The following is a 19,668-nucleotide window of genomic DNA, read 5'->3' as shown; positions in this document are numbered from 1 at the left end:
GGGTTCTCGGAGGGGTCGAATGGTTATTCCGGAGGTTATACCTGAAGATGTTCATTCATAGTTCAGACGGGGTGAGAGGGGAGGGGTCTGGGGGAGGGGCATGGGGGGCTGGGGGGGGGGGGGCGGTACAGGAAGGAGAGAAAAATCCTGTCAACAGTATTCGGAAATAAATTGTTGAAACTCGCAAGTTTTTGACACTGACAAACATATCCCCCACTACCTTTGGTTTCATATTCACGAAATGGCACGGAAAGACTGAGAAAAAATAACACTAAGCCCCCACTGCCATCTATGATTTTATCCAATGTCAGATCTCTGAACCCAAACGGCAGAAACTGTAATTTAGATGAAGTACGAGCAAACTGTCGATTTTTAAATGATTTTAGGAACTCGTGTGTGCTTTGTTTTACCGAAACATGGTTTAGTGAGAAAGTGTCGAATGAATGTGTTGCGATTGATGGTTTTAACACTCCGTACAGAATGGACAGAGACTGCAAGAAAGTGGGGAAGAAAATGGGTGGTGGCGTGTGCCTGTATATCAATGAGAAGTGGTGTGACAGTGCGAATGTGTGTGTGAAGAAGCAACTGTGTACACAGGAACTTGAACTCATATCAGTGTCGCTGAGGCCTCGATACCTGCCACGTGAGTTCGGCCGTATTTTTCTGACTGTTGTGTACGCCCCAGTCTTTGACCAGGAATCTGCTGCACGTGCAGGAGGGACGATCGCAGGTGTTGTTCGCGACCTTCAACTCATCTCTGCCGACGCCCAGTGTTTTATTGTTGGAGATTTTAATCACTGTGATTTAAAGAAAGCCTTACCTTCTTTTAAACAATATGTTACCTGCCAGACCCGACTGGACAAGACAATCGATCTGTGTTATGGGAACATTCCTAATGCCTACAAATCTGTTCCCCTTGCACCAGTGGGTGTATCTGATCATGATGTTGTTCATTTTATCCCAGCCTACAGACCAAATATACAGACAGAGCCGATTGTGAAAAAGAGTGTGAAAGTTTGGACGTCAGAGAGTGTGGATGAACTGAGAGGATGTTTTGATTGTTCTGATTGGAGTGTGTTGACTGACCCATGTGAGAATGTTCATGAAGCAGCTGATGTTGTTACAGCTTATATCAGTTTCTGTGAAGGCATGATAATTCCGACAAAAACAATTAAACTTTTCCCCAACAACAAACCATGGATCTCAAAGTCTCTCAAAACAATTTTAAACGAGAAAAAGGTAGCGTTTCAGTCAGGGAACAAGAAGGATAGGAAACAGATACAAAAGAAGCTTAGAGGTGAATTACGAAGGGGACAGAGGGAATTCGAATCAAAAGTAGAGCAACAGTTTCAGACAGGAAAAATGGCAGATGCATGGGATGGGTTAAAAATTATCACTGGAGAAACGAAAAGGAAAACAGTAGCTTGTAAAATGAAAAAGGATGAACAGATTGATTTTTCAAATAAACTTAATGATTTCTACTGTCGCTTTGAAAGGAATGATCTGGGAAGGGAACTGGATAGTGTTATCTCACAGTTGCAGGAAAGGATCAAAGATAGGAACACAGGTGAAGACTTTGAGATCGATGCAAAAGTTGTTGAATCTTTATTTTTAAAACTGAATGTCACGAAGGCAATTGGCCCTGACAATATCTGCGGAAAATTACTCAAAACATGTGCTTCCCAGTTGTGTGACGTGTTCTGTAAAATTTTCAACTGGTCTCTGAAGGACTGCTCTGTCCCCAGCATCTGGAAAAAATCTACTATCTGTCCTATCCCCAAGAAAAAGAACCCAGCCGCACTAAATGATTACCGTCCTGTTGCCCTGACTTCAGTAGTGATGAAATGCTTTGAAAAAATTATTCTCCGACATCTTCTTTCTTTCACTCAACAGCAGCTTGACTCTCTTCAGTTTGCTTATAAAGCACACAGAAGTACTGACGATGCTATCCTAACTCTCCTTCATAATGCTTTCCTTCATTTGAATAACACGGGACCTTTTGTTCGTATCCTTTTTGTTGACTTCTCTTCTGCTTTTAACACAATACAATCTCATCTCCTTGCCCTCAAACTGCTAGGCATGGATGTTGATCCGGAGCTTACTCTTTGGATAGTAAGTTTTCTTCTAAATAGAACTCGGTCTGTCCGCTTTCATTCTGCCCACTCTTCTCTAAAATCTACTTCTACTGGTGCACCCCAAGGTACAGTGCTGTCCCCTGTTCTTTTTACACTGTACACAAATGACTGCAGAGGCACGGAGGAAACTCCTGTCATAAAGTATTCTGGTGATTCAGCAGTTGAAAATCTGTCCAACTCTGATGCTATTTATTTCAGTGATATTAACAAGTTCTGTTCCTGGTGTGAGAAAAACTATCTGGATCTCAACGTATTGAAAACAAAAGAAATGTTAATAAATTTTCGGAAAGACCCCTTGCCTGTAGCTAACCTTGCTATTGATAGTCAAACAGTGGAGAGGGTCAATGAATATAGATATTTAGGGACCATCTTAGACAATAAGCTGACTTTTGACAGAAATGTTGATTCCATTCATAAGAAATGTCAATCTAGAATTTTTTGTTTACAGAAGCTTAGAAATGTTGGTATAAATTCAAATATTCTTCAAAGTTATTATCGATGTTGTATCGAGTCCGTGCTCACAGTTTCATTTATGTGCTGGTATGGAAGTTTGGGAGTGAGGAGTAAGCGTGTTTTGAACGATGTCATGAGTGTATGCAGTAAAATTGTGGGAGTGAAACAAGCTAGTATGCAAGAGCTGTATGAAAGTCGAGTGGTTAAAAAAAGCAGGCAGATAGCAACTGACGACACCCATATTTTAGCAAAGTATTATGAGCTATTGCCATCAGGACGACGCTACAGAACTTTTAAGTTGAAATCCAGAGCTCTGAAGACTTTTATTCCACGTTCAATCCACCTTTTAAATTCCTGAGAACTGTGTGTGTATGTGTGTGTGCGCGCGCGCACACACTCTCATGTGAGACGTGTGAAAGTCCGTGCATGATAGGCTGTACCTTGTTCTAGTTGTGGTGAGTGAGTGTGTGTGTGTGTGTGTGTGTGTGTGTGTGTGTTTACTGAGCTTAAAGCGTGACAATTGGTTATAATGAATGTGCAATATGTAGGAAGAATAATGTGCAATATGCAGGATGAATGTACCATGGAATATGTCTAATGCTAACGTCCATAGACTTGTAGTGAGTCCATAGACTCACTACAAGAGCAAGTGCTTACGGCATGGAGGTCAGCACAGAGAAGTCAAGGTCATGGTCAACAGCACAACTAACATCAGTGCCAACATAACCATGAATGGTGAGCCCTTGGAAGAAGTGACCAGCTTCAAGTACCTGGGAGCAACCCTGTCCAAAGACGGCACCTGCACAGCAGAAATCCGAAATAGGATTAATTCTGCAACGGCAGCGATGGCCAGACTGAACAGGGTATGGAAGAGTAACATCAGATTCCACACAAAATTCCTGCTCTACAAGTCACTGGTGGTCTCCATCCTCTTATATGGATGTGAGACATGGACACTGGTGGCAGAAACAGAAAGAAGAATCCAAGCATTCGAAACCAAGTGCTTGAGGAGACTACTACACATCTCCTACAAGGAGCACAAGACCAATGACTATGTGCGGAACGTGGTCAGCAACCTTGTTGGGCCCCAAGAACCACTGCTGGCGACTGTCAAACGACGGAAGATGGCATGGTTTGGTCACGTCATACGACATAACACCCTCTCCAAAACCATCCTGCAAGGGACTGTAGAGGGAGGGCGCAGACGGGGGCGGCAGAAAAAAAAGCTGGTCTGACAACGTCAAGGAATGGACCAAAATGACGATGCCAGATCTCCTCACGACAGCTGCCAACAGAACGGCGTGGCGAGCTATGACATCTTCCTCATGTCCCCCCAACGACCCCAGCGGTCGAGGGAATGAGTGAGTGAGTGAGTGAACGTCCATATTCTAAATATATTGCTGTAATTACGATGTAATAATTAATTGCAATGTTTTTAAAAGCGAATATGTGAAATGTTTTTATTTGAGAACATATGTTTATTACTCTTGTTTAATCAAGTTATCCGCGTGTGTGGGGTGGGGGTGCGAGTGTGCGAGTGTGTGCTGATTATCTAGTTGTGGTTTTCCGCAATTCATCTTTATTCTTATCTTATCTGTCTGTTATAATCTTATCTGTCTGTTATAAACATTACGCATCAAATCAAATGAATGAAGGAATTCCCGGCCAGGGGTGAACCGCGAGTTGTGTTCCAGTGACACAAAAGTAATCACACGACAACAACAGAAGTGAAAGTGTGAGCGTCGGTGAACTCTGTCCACAAATAGTCGCGCGCGCGCGCGCGCGCGCGCGTGTGTGTGTGAGAAATGACAATAAAATTAATGTTTAATTGAGGGTAAACTGGATAAGTTGATGGCTTCTTTACACCCTTCTCCGGCTCAACAACAACAGCAACCACCACAACAAATCAGCACAGACACATAAGACAATCTGAACAAAGAAAATTTAATAAATATTTAAGAACGGTACTTTTGCTACGAATTTTTTTCTGGGAGTTTATTCTGAAAATAGGACGGCGCTATTTTTAAGATATTTTTTATACACAAAACAAGAATTGTCGAATTGTCTTTAGAGAGACAGAGAGGCTGTCGTAAGCTTAACGTTCACCCCACCCCCCTCAATTTTTTATTGCAATAAGTGTTGTTGTTTTTTAAATGTTACACAGTGCAGTACCTTAGGCCCAAAGTTGTAACGTTACACCAGTAATGATGACGTATTACAGAACTGATATATGTACAAAGGATGTCTTGTTTTTATACACCTGATGACTGGGCACACGCATTTCAATCCCTTGTTCTTTGTTGTTTTTCATCATTGCAAGAAATGTACTTCTTTTTTTTCTTTTCTTTTCTTAATGTAACATGCTAAGTTTAGTGACTGATCGGTGATGTCATTCACTAGTGGCGTTTTCGAGGGTTATGCGTTATATTGCGACAGGCCAACAGTAACTTGACCTTGATAGCTCTCGCCACGCTCTAATCGGCCTCTGTGGTGACAAACCGACTGACATTGAACTGATGTCCCACATTTATTTTGCTCAGTCACTATCTCAGTTTGACATGCCTGTACAAAACAGTAGTTTTATCGGCCACTGACCTCCCACAACTGAGTGTCACCACTGCAGTCAAATACAGCCCTCGTGATCAGGCTTACATAGGGTAGACCAGGACGTCGATTGGCCTTTATTTGATGTCTTTTCGGTTTCTAGTAATTAGTTATAATGATAGACCGCGTTCTTGCTGTGCCGGCTACAACGCGATGCAAACGGTTGCTGTGCCGGCTACAACGCGATGCAAACGGGTGAGCTGAATGCGAATATAAACAAAGTTTTGACAATTAGAAGGTCCTTTTTTTTCTTTTTTTTAAAAAAGGATTTGCTGCAAGTAGTTATCAGAAATAGTAACCCAAACACGTACCAGGGCCTTGGCAGACAGACAGAATGAAAGGAAACACGATGGTGGCCAAACACTTCATGTTAAGTTAACGCCGGACTGAGAGAGGTCATGACATTACCGACATGTGTTGCACAGCCATCAAACAGATCCACAAACCTGGCACGACCATCAGGAAGAGACATGAGACATTCTGGCGCCACCAACTGCAGACATACTGTCACGATGTACTGAATGTATTTGACTAAAACATGCAATGGTGCCCGGGCCTTATGTCTCATCGTCTTTTCTGTACTTACCTGACTGAGTCTGTTGAACGCGGCTCTGTGGGTGTGTAACAGAGATACGAACATACTGAAGGTTGAAAGCACTAAGAAAGAGAGGGAGTGTGTGTGGCATTATATCACTATTAAAGAAAATGTTATACTTCATACGTCATTTTTCACATTTCGTCATTCATCCTCAGTTGACAAAGGTCTATGGACCTTTTCGGTGTGTGTGTGTGTGAGAGTGTGTGTGTGTGTGTGTGTCTGTGTCTGTGTCTGTGTGTGTGTGTGCACACGCTTGCTTGCTTGCTTGCTTGCTTGCTTGAAACCTTACTCAAGTTATGCTTGGTATCAGTCTGACATACACAGCTGTAAACAAAACCTGTACAAAAAACGCAAAATATATATCAGTGTTGGGGCAAGTTGGTCTCTTTACCATGGGGCAAGGTGGTCCCTGGTAGGCCGTCAATGTCGTCGGCAAAACGTAAGTTGACGATTGTTCTGCCTCTGATGCTCACTGTTCCTTGTATTCCATGCCTCGTTCAGGATTCTCCGAGAGAAGATGTGATAAAGGGTAGGTAAGAGCAGACAGCCTTGTCAGACTCTGACTGTTGTCCTGAACTGGTCCCCTATGCTGCCACTGAAGTAGGCTGCATTGGTTGCCTTGATGTAGAGGTGCTCAATAGCTCTAAGCAGGTTAGCATTAATGTTGTACAATCTCATAGTCGACCATAAGGCAACATGCCATGCCCAGTCAAATGCCTTCCTGAAGTCCATGAAGACGTGGTAGAGATCGAGTATTGCTCATGTTCGAGGTACCCCTCATACAGTATTCAGAGATTGAATATTTGTTCTGTAGTACAGCACCCTGCTCTGAAACCTGCCTGTTCCTGAGCAATGGTCAATTCCGCTTGTGGCTTCAGTCTGTTTACTGAGCACGATATATAGCATGACTTTACTTGGATGGGGATTAAGCTGATCGTGCGGTAGTTCTTGCACAGTTGTAATGAAATTATGCAAATATGTTATTTTTATCACTGTCCACAGGAATGTAATTAACTGTCTTTTTGTTGCTGGTTTTCGCTATTATGGCTATTGTTACCTATGACCCAATGGATGGTCGTCGTCGCACCTACAAGTTTTCCAGATGAGCTGTCCGTTGGTTCCTCTCCCGTAGCTCGCTGGTATTAGTGGTAATCTCAGGACTGTCCACTCTTTGATTTTTGTCCTGCTACTTTTTTTTTTTCTTACCTCTCTTCCTGCTGCCTTGTATCATGTCATGTATTGCCCGGCAGAATGGTCTTTGCGAGCCCGTCGGATCTTGTGATGTATCCGTGCCATTTAAGCTTCCTCCTTCATGGTGACGGTAGTAGGAGGTCGTCGTGGAGGCCAATGGCTTTGGTGATCTTTCGGCTGACCTCAACGTTCATATTGTGTTCAGTGTATGAGATGCCAAGTAGCTTTCGGAAACGTCTCATTTCCACATCTTAGATCTTTTGGAGCTCTGCAGTTAGAGTCCACATTTCGCAAGCATAGGAGAATGCTGCACAAAGATTTTGACGCGCTGTTAACACTGAAACTTTTTTTTCTTTTTCGTTTTTCTTTTTTTTTGTGTTTGGCAGAGAAAATCACTTGCAATGCCCTCCGACTCTTCCAGTGAGCCCCGCTGAGTGCCTCCAGATTGGTAGCTTCCGGGAATGAAGAAAATCAGGGGACCTAACTTGTGTTTCACTCTCCTCACTGGCTCTCCTGAACAAGGATTTTTCATCATGAAGTTGGGGGGAGTGAAGTGAAACACGACCACTGACACTAGAATGAGATAGTAGTGTCTATGAACACGACGAATGGTCCCGTCGTGACCTGAAAGGGGTCAGCCCGATACTCCCCCGTGTGTCGACACGGGGGAGTATTGACGCGGGGGAGTATCGACACGGGGGAGTATCGACACGCTCCCTTGTAACCCGGAAGCGATATCAAGGGTCATAACCCGACCAATCTGGTAGAGGGTGCCGTTTACGAAGACACGTTGCATGTAAACAACGAGGGGAGGAAGCAGACGACTGAGGAACGAAGACTAAGAAGTGTGTATCTGACCGGTAACGACACACGGTAACATAACGTAAGCTTCTGTGTGCGCCCTATCCACGCCACCATATGGGAAGACCTTGCCCGCGCAAGCGAGCAAGAAGGGAGATTTACGTAGTTGTTGGGAACGACCCTGCACTGAGTCTGGTAAGTTTCAGTTCAGTTTCAGTAGCTCAAGGAGGCGTCACTGCGTTCGGACAAATCCATATACGCTACACCACATCTGCCAAGCAGATGCCTGACCAGCAGCGTAACCCAACGCGCTTAGTCAGGCCTTGAGAAAAAAAAAAAAAAAATATATATATATATAGATCTAGCTTACATAAATAAATAAATAAATAATAATTATGATAAAAAAAAAGAGGTAGTAGTAATGAAAATAATGATACAATAATAATAATAATAAATAAATAATTAGATAAATAAGAAAACAATGATGATAAATAAGCAAATAAATATAAAACATGAAGACACACATTCACACATACACCCACACATGCATAACAGATATGCCCCCCAAACGCAGTTTCACAGATATGAAAGCACAGTCAAATACATATAAACGTACATGAGCTCCAACACACACACACACACACACACACACACATACACCACAAATTACCCTGCACCTCCTCTACCCCCTCCTCCACACACTCATTTCTAGTCTATGTATCGCAGCTTCCACGGCACACACACACACACACACACACACAGCACACACAAACATGCACACGCACACACACACACACAGAGATGAACGCTTACTTGTGCAAGCACACACACACACGCCCATATCTCCCACCCCCAACCCCACACACATTTTTACAAAGATATGTATATAATATATACGTTCCAATATCCTGTTGCTCCCACAGCGTAGGCATGCATACACTCACATACCTCATCCTCTACCTCACCTCCCTGCACCCCCACCTCCCCCTCACACACACACACACACAACACACACACACACACACACATGCACAGAACTCTCCTGACACTTGTGTACATTTACACTCTCACGCATGCACAAACGCACTCAAAAACACAGACCCACACATACACACAAACTGGTAAGTAACAGTTGACTGTGCAGAGAGAGTGTCTTAATATTATTATTAGAAGTACTGTTGTGTATACGCCTGTGTGGACTTAAAGTGTGTCCGAAAATTACACTAAACACTTTAGTCCGTTACCCATGGAAACACAGCCATCCTGAACAACAAATAGTGTTGAATCGATATTATTCGTATCATACAGTTTAATATAGATCGGGATACTGTAACATGTCTTGTGAATTTTGAACTTTGATATCGAATTTTTGCTCAAGAAAACGTCAGTGCATTCAGACAATAAATTATATATGTTACACCACATCTGTTAAGCCGATGCCTGAAAGCAGGGTAACCCCACGCGCTAAGTCAGGCTTTGACTTGAGGGAAAATAAAATGAAATGAAATAAGAGATAAATGAGTGAATGAATGAATGAATGAATAAATAAATAATAATTAAACAAATAAAGGAATGAATAAGCAAACAAATAGATTTTTTTAAAAGAAGATATTAGGGAAAAGGAAAGAAGATAATGTGAATGATAATATGAATAATGATAACATGTAGTAGTATTAGTAGTAGTAGTATAGGAACTGGCAAGTCATCTGCCTAGACCTCTGGTCATTTTTATGTCCCCATCAAATCTTCATCTTCATTTCTTCCATTTTATTTTATTCATTTTCTTCTTTTGTTTGTTGTTGTTGGGCATGGTACAGCAAGTACATTTATCAAGGAATAGATAAATAATTTAAACACATGGACACACTCACAGACACACACAGAGACACATACACACACACACACATGGAAAAAATATGCTGTCTCAGATATATGACAGCAAAATAAATCTACACTGGTGCAGCACTGTACATAAAAGCATATGAGTCCTGACACAAACTGCTCACACACATACATTATATTATGTAGTTTGTGTACACATGTTTTGAGCACAAAATTAGGAATGCATTTACTAAATTAGATGCGTACGAGAGACAGACAGAGATAGATTACAAGAGAAAATTCTTTATTCATGAGGATAATAGATATATGATAAATGAAAATTGTTTGGTGTGTGTGTGTGTGTGTGTGTGTGTGTGTGTGTGTGTGTGTGTGTGTGTGTGTGTGTGTGTTAGGCGCTGTAACAATGATATAGTATGTCTGATAGCAGTCTACCTAACTGATTTTAGACTGCTGGGAAACAAACTTGGCATGACTGATCAACTCCAGATGTTTGAATCATTGGCAAATGTGGAATATATATACTAAATTAGATGTGTATGAATGAGAGAGAGAGAGAGAGAGATTACAAGAAAAAAATCTTTATACATGAGGATACATAGATATTTATTAAATGAAAGAGTTGTTTGTTTTGTTCGTGTGTGTGTGTGTGTGTGCATGTGTGTGTGTGTGTGTGTGTGTGTGTGTGTGTGTGTGTGTGTGTGTGTGTGTGTAAGTTTCTGTAACAATAATATAGTATGACTGATAGCAGTCTACATAACTGATTTCAGACTGCTGGGAAACAGACCCTGGCCTGACTGATCCACTCCAGTGGTTTGAACCATTGGCAATAATATTAATTGCCTTGAAAATGTTCAGTATTGTGCAAACTACTTTGGTGTAGTACGTGCTTGTGTGGGGTGGAAGAGAAGTGGGATTTGTTCCAGTATAGTGACATTATTGTAATACAATTTGTAATATTATGTAGTTTGTGTACAGATGTTTTGAGCACAAAATAGTTTCAAATGTGGAATATATTTACTAAATTAGAGGTGTAAGAGAGAGAGAGAGAGATTACAAGAAAAAAAATCTTTATACATGAGGATACATAGATATTTATTAAATGAAAGAGTTGTTTATTGTGTTCATATGTGTGTGTGTCTCTCCCTCCCTCCCTCTGTGTGTGTGTGTGTGGTGTGTGTGTGTGTTTGTGTGTTTGAGGTTCTGTAACAATGATATAGTATGACTGATAGCAGTTTACATAACTGATTTCAGACTGCTGGGAAACAGACCTTGGCCTGACTGATCCATTCCTGGGGGTTGAACCATCTTGTCTATGGAATGTAACTGAACTTTATTTCATATATTTCTTATATGAAATTGAATCCTTTTCCATTTAAAACAAAAAGCAAGTTTGAGTTTGAACAATTATTTGAAACAAATAGGCATGCACATTGTTAATATCTATATTTACTTTTTCACACTGTTCACTTTTTTTCAACAATTAGAAGCTTACAATTCAGTAATTAACAGTTTTTGTTTTTTATACATAGTAAAAAGCTCACTGTTCAGTTACATCTTATGTATTTCTATAAATATATCTATAAAATGTAACTGAACAATATTTATCATTTGAATTTTGACTTTCATGTGTGAGCATTCATTTCTATCAGAGAAAAGACTCGCTTATTCTCGAAAACTGTTTATCAGTATCCAAGACGGTGACCTTACAGTAAATTTTAATTCTTCTGTGTAAACCATCACCACTGTGTGGCCTTGAGACAAGTTGCCACTCAAATCAGTACACACACAGACACACACAGACACACACAGATACACAGACACACATACAGACACACACAGACACACAGACACGCAGAGTTTATACGTAGATATATAGTTTATATATCAGAGATTGAGAGATGGTTCAAGTTATGCAGGCTGCATAATTGTGGTCTACCACTAGCCCAGATCTCATTGAATACACAAACTTCTGTTTCAGGCACATGTACACAGTGAACAGTTTAAGAAATGCATTTGGAAAATTGATGTTTCTGTCAAAAAAAAATTGTGACAGTCATTAAGGGGTTTATAAAGTTAGATGCAGTTTTACATTGTAAAAGAAAAAAGAACTGAAAAAAAGGAAATACATGGATAATGTGATAAAGCACCTCTGCGGGTTCTTAATAATGCTGATTAGATTGGCTGCATATAGCATCATTGTTTGCCAAAAATTCATCATTTCATCATGTCTACCAAAAAAAAACAACCAACTTTTCAAGATCTGAAGTGGTCCCTCGGTCAATTTTTGTGAACAATCAAGCTGCATGTGTTGAGTTCATGACACAACCCAGTGATAGTCATCATGTTTGGAATCACATTCATTCTGCTAGCTGTTTCAGTGCCCCAGGATTAGGCCTACGTTATTTCAGTCCCTGTTCATTCAGGCCTTTGATACATTGTGTTTCATCCCCAGGTAGCACTAGAAAAGAAAGCAAACGACTAAGACTTTCATTTGGAACCACTTGAAAAAAAAAAAGATAAATAAAAGAAGTCCATCTGCTTTCCGCATTGACTTACCTTGTCGCACCTAATGAAGCAAAAATATCTTTATTTTCATTTTATTTTGTGTGTGTGTGTTTTTGATTAAAAAAAAAAAAAAAGTGGAGGGGGAAGTTGATGAGTGGTACTCTCATTAATTTTCTGTGGAAAAGTGCAGAGAATGGGATAAATGTAAACTTTTTTTATGTTGATTGAACTATTCTATGTTCTGCAAAGCAAACCACCACATCTAATCTTTTTTTCTTTTTTTTTTTTGGTGTTGTTTTTCCTTCACAGCAAATCAAAACAATGTTTTCAACTTTTCCACTCAACTTTCTGCTCAGCAAAGAGGGAGCCATTTTCACCGCTATGCTTGCAACCTCTGCTCTCAAATATGTTTCGCTGCAACGTGTTCGCGCAGCGCGAGATCAGGAGTTCACCTTGGTGGGTCATGTGTCCGAACTCACTGTTTATCCAATCAAAGCCTGCGGAGGAGTAGATTTACAGTCTGCACAAGCTACCGACGTGGGACTGTATGCTGATGGCTACTACGATAGGTGGGGGTTGAATGAAATTAACATTGTTTTGTCATTGTTGGTGGTAGTTGTTTTATCGTATTGATTTATCTGGAAGCGAGGTGGAGTAAGGGAGACGTATATGAGTAGAGGATGAGACTGCGAATTGTGTGCCAGTGTGTATGTGTATATTTGTCGTGTGTGTGTCTGTGTGCGCACTCACACTCGTGTCTGTGCGTGGGTGCTTGCATGTTTTATAGTGTCCAAGACCATTACCTCAACCAGTAAAACAATGCACAAACCAGATGAATGATACATATATATACATAATATATACATACGGCATCACCTTAAACAAGTTATTTCTCTCCTCCACATCCACTCGTGGAACTATGCTCACAGCCGTGGAGCACACATTCACACCTTCACACGCACCTGTCTAATATCACTTACAGTGAAAAGACGTTAAACTAAAGAACGAATGAACGAACACACACCCGCTCACACTCACACGTGTGCTCACACGCAAGCACAAACGACATTGCTGATTAGTTTCACTATTTGTTTGTGTGCCCTTTTTTTGAAAGCATCGGGCAGAAATGTTTACCTAGATATTATAGAATCCGCCCGAACTCCATTAAATTCTACCTATTGTTTTCTGAAAAAAATACCACCTAAAGGATACTGTAAAAACTTAAATCCTTGGTTTCTGCTGTATGTAGCTGTTTTCATTAATTTTTTGTCTATTGATACAAGTTTTTTTGTTTTGTTTGTTTGTATTATGAGTGAAATAGTACTTGTCAATGTGTATATCAAGTGATTGAATGAATGAGCCTACTTCTTGTCTTTGACTCTTTTTATATTTATAGGATGTGTGTAAAAGATGAACGTATGTAATGTTTCAATGCCCCCAGGGCGCACACGAAATAAACTCCTTGCCTTGCCTTGCCTTGCCTTGCCTTGCCTTGCTTTGGCACTGACCCTGTCCTGGTCACTAATTCATCAGTCCACTGAAATGCCCATTTACATATGCAATGTGTACAGAAATAGCTGAAATCTTTAAAAGGACCCATTCATTTGTAAACTCTTCACCCCTTACTTCACCGTGCCATGTGTCTCAGTCAGTGTGTGTGTGTGTGTGTGTGTGCATGCACACATGTTTGTTTACAGTGTGTGAGTGTGTATGCCCCCTCTCCCCACCCCAGTTGCTTTCAGTAATTCAGTCACATGCCTGCCCCCACTCTTTGACTCAGAGGAAAGAACAGGGCTTGTGAGGGGTAATATGTATGAGACGTGTGACAGGGAGATGGCGGGTAGGGAGAGGGGTGCATGAATGGGTGTCAATCATATCATTTGCTAAAACTGATACACATGTGTATACTAAAAGTGATGCACATGCATTTCCATCTGCAGACGCTGGATGATCCAGTCAAAAGATACTGGCAGCTTTGTGAATATGAGAACGCATCCTCGTCTGACCCTTGTGACCACAACTGTCGACGGTGATTGGTTGGTTGTATCTGCGCCGGATATGACTCCACTTCGTCTGCCCAGATACCCCAACCCTACCAAATTCAAACACGTCAATGTTAAGTGAGTTTGTGCAGTATCAATCACACTCAGAGAGACACTGATAGAATGTCAGTTGTTGGCCCATATGATTGTGATTATACATAAATTCATTTTCCTGTTTTGTTATATCAAGACAGGATGTTTTTTATGGTTTGAAACGGTTGCCTCTGTGTGTGTGTGTGTGTAGTAAGTACACACACACACACACACACACACACACACACACACACACACACACACACACACACACACAATTATATCATAGTCCTTACTTTCATGCAGCATCTATGGACAGACCTTACGGACACTGGATGTTGGTTCCGAGGTCAGCGATTGGTTCACGCGGTTCTTACATCAGCCTGTGTGCCTGCTCCATGCCGGGCCTGGCATTGGCACTCGTGATGCCTACTACATACCCTTGAGCTGGGAAACGGAGGCACGAAAAGGGGACAAGGTATGGTGTATTGCATTGTTTTGTCTGTTTTTGTTGTTGTTTTTTCACAACAGATTTCTCTGTGTGTGTTTGCGTGCAGTGTGTGTGTGTGTGTGCGTGCATGTGCACGTGCAGCGTGTGTGTGTGTCCCCACCTATTTCTCTTTCCCTTTCTCTTGATTCTACCCGCCTTTTGCTCGCCCACCCTCAGCTCATCTATTTTCAGATCTTTGATTTTCGTCAGTAACACGTTTCAGTTATCTATCATAACAAAATTCTAACTTGAGTTCACATGTCTATTAGCTTGTAGTCAAAAATCCTTCTTTATGGACATGACTGGATTATGTTACACTTATGAATTTTTATTGTTCTCGCTGTTAACCAACTAATCTCGGCTGCCAGTCTTCCCTTGTTTTTGGATTATGTTACACTTATGAATTTTTATTGTTCTCGCTGTTAACCAACTAATCTCGGCTGCCAGTCTTCCCTTGTTTGTCATGCCTGGTTGCCTTGTTTTGACATTGGGAACAATCTTGTCTTCTTCAAGAGGTGTTGTGATGTCAATGTTCCGAGTCAATGAACGTTGCGTCGTGTGCGACGTTTTTAAGTTTGTGTATGTGTGACTGTAAACTAGTGTTGAGTATTTGATTGGATGTCTGTACAGGGTTATGCATGTAAGTTTTCGTTTTTGTGTAAATACATCAGTGGTTTTTTGGGTTTTTTTACACATGCATTTTTACAGCGAAACTGAGCATATTTTACTGACATGGAACGACGCTATAATTGCTATGGTGATGATGATGGTATCATCATCGCCATTTCTTGTTGCTGTTGTTATTTTAGTTGACGTTGATGTTGCTATTAGTACAATAATTATAATTAAGATATTGATTACGATGATGATGATTATTATTATTATCATTTTACATTGGCAACTAATCTTCTCACACTATGTTGCAGACAGTGTTTGGTCACATGACTGCCTACCTAATGTGTACAACGGCCTCTCTGGCAGAGCTCAACAGTCGCATGGACAATCCTGTTATTATCAGAAACTTTCGTCCTGGCATCGTGGTGGACAACTCCATTCCTTTTGATGAGGTGTGTAGGGGGGGATAGGGAGGGGTGAGGGGGGTGGGTGGGCGGGTTGTGTGTGTGTGTGTGCGCGCACGTGTATGTGTGTGATGGGGTGGGGAGGAGGGTGGGCGCATGTTTCCGTGTGCATGCATGTATGTGCACTCTTCAGTGTGCGTGCTTGTGCTAAGTGTGTGTGTGTGTGTGTGCACATGCGCGTGTGTGTTCCAACTGCATAACCTTTATATGCTTTATCCAGTTTGGCGATATTACACATGCGCATACATGCACGCACACTAACACTGACACACAAACACACGGGCAGACAGTCACCCACACACACACGCACACACACGCACACACACGCACACACACACACACACACACAGAGGCAATGCTTGTTGCACTTTGTAGTGCTGTCATTTTATCTGTCTGTCAAAGATAAAAGTAACCATAACTTTACTTCTTCATTTTTTTTTTTTTTTTAAACTAACAGGACAATTGGGAGGAGATACGCATTGGGTCAGCTGCCAAGTTCCACTATGTTCAACCATGCAGAAGGTGAAATAATTACATTTTGTACGGTGTTAACAATGCACGCCTCATGGTTGACCTCATTGGTTTAATTGCATGTGTTATGCTTTTTGTAAATTTTTATATTTTGTATGTGTGAAGCCACATCTTAAATCGAGGCTAGGAGCGCAAGATATTAACCCCTTGACTGGTGAACAGTGGTAAAATTAAACCAGTAAGGCATGAATTTGAAGAGCAAAAGCTACTTGCAATTCACTCTCACTTGTAACATCAGCAGCCAAGGGGTTAAACACAAAATAGATACTGTGATGCGTGTAGCCTGCAAGTACAGCCTAACTCTAATGCAGCAAAGCGACCTTCGTCACCATGCCTTTCCTATCTCCTCCTTTCCCTACTTTGACCCAGCACAGCAGCTCCCAATCTCCCCACCCTCTCCTTGCAAGAAGAGATGTCTCCTCTGGTACCCCCTCTCAATCTTTTTAGCATTTTTTGTGTGTTTCTGTGTGTCTTTTTTTAAACCCAGCATCACCTGCTTTTCCTGTCAACGATGCAGCAGATGGAAAACGCAGCAACCGCCCACAAAATGAGAAAAAAAAAAGAAAGAAAAAAAAGAAAAGAAAATCACCAGAATGCTGATGTTGGCAGCTACACATCAATTGGCATACATATAGATAAATGAAAGGTATATGTATTGCAGAACCAAGTTCCAGACTTTGTTCTTTACGTGTAGCATCAGAGATAGAACGAGAGATGGAGACTGAAAGGTGGGGGGGTTGGGGGGCCGGGGGGGGGGGGGGGCGAGTAATCTGTTCTCATCGCGCTTGAACTAGAGCGGAGTAATGTAGTATTTCAGTGTAAAGTTCATCACTATCATGTATGTGTCAATACAGATGTCCCATTACGACGGTGGACCCAAATACTGCTGAGGTCAATGCAAAGAGCCAGCCTTTGGCAACGCTTAGAAAGTAAGTATGGTGTTATTTTGGGTTTTTTTGTATTTGTTTGTTGTTGTTTTTGTTTTTGGTTTGTTTGTTTTAAATTATTTTCTTCTTATCTTTTTTTTAAAACTTAGATAATTAACACTGTAATAATCATGTTGATTGGAATTGATGTGTGGTTAGGTCAGTATATTTGAATGTGTGCCTTCTTGGAGTTGCAGTGACAGAGGTAATAACATCACTTTTGAACGCAAATTGTGGTACTTATTGTGGTGTTTGTGTGTGTTTCACACACCCACGCATATCCATTCCCCCCTCTCCACCCCCCCACACACCCCACACTCATGCATATTGGAGAGCTCCAGACCTGACAACCTGTAGACATAACCAGCGTGTATCACAGGAACATGCAAACATGATGTGATAAAACGATCCAGATTCACAACAGCAACTGCAACTGGTAGAGACAGGAAGAAACAGCGGTTTAATTTTGCTGCTGTTGGGTATCTCCTCAAATACACACATTATCTCTCTCTCTCTCTTCTTTCCTCATGCACACACAATATTTACCATTTTTAGTAAATTACTGCATGCTTTAGTGTTCAGAAAAAATCTCTGGTTATCTGCTGAATTATGTCACTTCTTTTGATAGATTTGCAAGGGAGATCTGCGATATGAGAGAAGGGGTGGCTGCTCGGTAGATCTACGAGAGACAAAGCGGGTGCAAGAGAAAGGTGGAATCTACAATATATCTGCAAGAGAGGGGGTCCATGATAATTCTGGGAGAGAAAGGGGGAGGGGAGGGGAATGTCTCCAACAGATTTAAGAAAGAGAGAGAGGGAATACATCAGGCAAATTGCACAGCCTAACTCTGCATAAATGCCACTGTCGTGAGTCAATTTCGTTCAGCATAACACCGTCTGGTTCGCTTTTTCAATGCTTAAAAATGCGTTCAAACATGTTTCATTTCATTTTTGGGTGGGGAAAGTTCGGTCAGACTTAAATCTGGCATTTCTTCCAAATTTGTATCCTATTTTACAGAAAGAGGTGATACATTAATTGAAAAGTTACCCATCATTGGGCAAGATGCTCATTTATAGACGGTGTGTCGTGCATAACATGTGGCTCGAGTATGAGGTTTGACGAAGGTTATTACGCACATATATGACGCTGCTCGTCACCGTATCCGCTGTGATATAATGATCTGGAGCTCCCTATTGCCATTAGTCTATCTTGGTTTTGACTGGGGTTTTGTTTGATTGTTTTTTTACGTTTGTTTGTTTGGTTTCTTTTGTATATCTGTTTACTAACATCAAAGCCTTTCAACAGGTATCGCAAAAACTCCCAATATGGACATGCTCCATTGTTTGGAGCATACATTTCACTGGACTGTCAAGGACCAATCAAAGTGGGCGACCCTGTCTACGTCATCAGGCGACAATCTCCAGCTTTCTAAATGCATACACTGACTGGACCAAACCATCCTGTAGCACACCACGAAACAGCTTGAGGTGACCGTGTCGCGCACGCGGCACCATATTACTCCCACAACTTTCTAAGTAAGCGAGAAAGCGAAACAGAAACATGCTGTGTTAGCTGCCATTAATAGCTCCAGATAACCTACGAAGGCGGAAGGAGAGAAAGGAATCACATTTTCAACGCTATTCCGTTGGGTTGTTTGTTTGTTTTTACAATGTCATTGTGTAGTGAAAGAAAATGCATGTGTTTTCTTTTTCTGAATTTTTGTCTTCATTCCTTGATTTTCTTCTTCTTGCTGTCATTGTCATCGTCATTATCATAGTGTTAATGATATTGCTCTTGGGTTTATTCCCAGTTGCCGCTCTTGTGTCAGTCCTCATGTTTGCTTTTGTGTATCTTGAAGGAAAATGAGTTTTCTTTTTATCATTTTTATGCTAATATAGTTCTTAGACTAAATTTGTGGTTACTGTTTGTCATGTTGTCAGCTTTGCACTTCTATCAGTTGTGTATAATATACAGAATATATACATATATATATATATATATGCATACATGTGTGTGTGTGCACTTTAAGTGTTTAAAAAAAAAAAATCACATTATATAAATAAATATTCTATAAATCAAAATACATTGTGCGTTGCACGAAAAATGTATTTACACTGAACATGCTCATGCGGTGCATTTGTATGTATCTGTGTCTGTGAGTGTTTTAGCGTGTTTGTGTCTGCATGAATACCAAATGTTTCTGTACATATTTGTCTCATTACAAGCACATGTGTGTATGCATTGACTCACTTGCAATTTCTTGAGCTGATTTTTTTTCTTCTTAATTTTCCACCGCTTTCAGAATTCCCCATAAACAGCCTGAACGACTGAAACAATGACTTGTGAAGATGCAGAGACAACTTCTATCCATCTTATACACACACCACAGGAGAAATATATATACACATGTACCTCCTCACAATCCCCACCCCCACCCT

General features: G+C 41.1%; 1 protein-coding gene across 2 annotated transcripts; it reads left to right on the top strand.

Annotated features, from left to right (window-relative positions):
* Positions 1 to 5,437: 5,437 nt before the first annotated feature.
* On the top strand, positions 5,438 to 19,405 carry LOC143297579 (mitochondrial amidoxime-reducing component 1-like). 2 transcript variants are annotated; one of them, XM_076609978.1, is made up of 9 exons: positions 5,438 to 7,977; positions 10,876 to 10,943; positions 12,486 to 12,698; positions 14,070 to 14,249; positions 14,511 to 14,682; positions 15,621 to 15,761; positions 16,231 to 16,295; positions 17,159 to 17,233; positions 18,536 to 19,405. In XM_076609978.1, the coding sequence occupies exons 3-9, from the start codon at positions 12,511 to 12,513 to the stop codon at positions 18,660 to 18,662; spliced, it is 948 nt and encodes a 315-aa protein (XP_076466093.1). In that variant the 5' UTR covers positions 5,438 to 7,977; positions 10,876 to 10,943; positions 12,486 to 12,510; the 3' UTR covers positions 18,663 to 19,405. The 2 variants fall into 2 exon arrangements, with proteins under 2 accessions (XP_076466093.1, XP_076466092.1); XM_076609977.1 differs by having other exon boundaries at positions 5,439 to 7,977; positions 12,439 to 12,698; positions 18,536 to 19,402.
* Positions 19,406 to 19,668: the final 263 nt, after the last annotated feature.

Source organism: Babylonia areolata, chromosome 23 (genome assembly GCF_041734735.1).
Source record: "Babylonia areolata isolate BAREFJ2019XMU chromosome 23, ASM4173473v1, whole genome shotgun sequence".
Lineage (NCBI taxonomy): Eukaryota > Metazoa > Mollusca > Gastropoda > Neogastropoda > Buccinidae > Babylonia > Babylonia areolata.
This window is presented reverse-complemented; position numbering and strand designations above follow the sequence as displayed.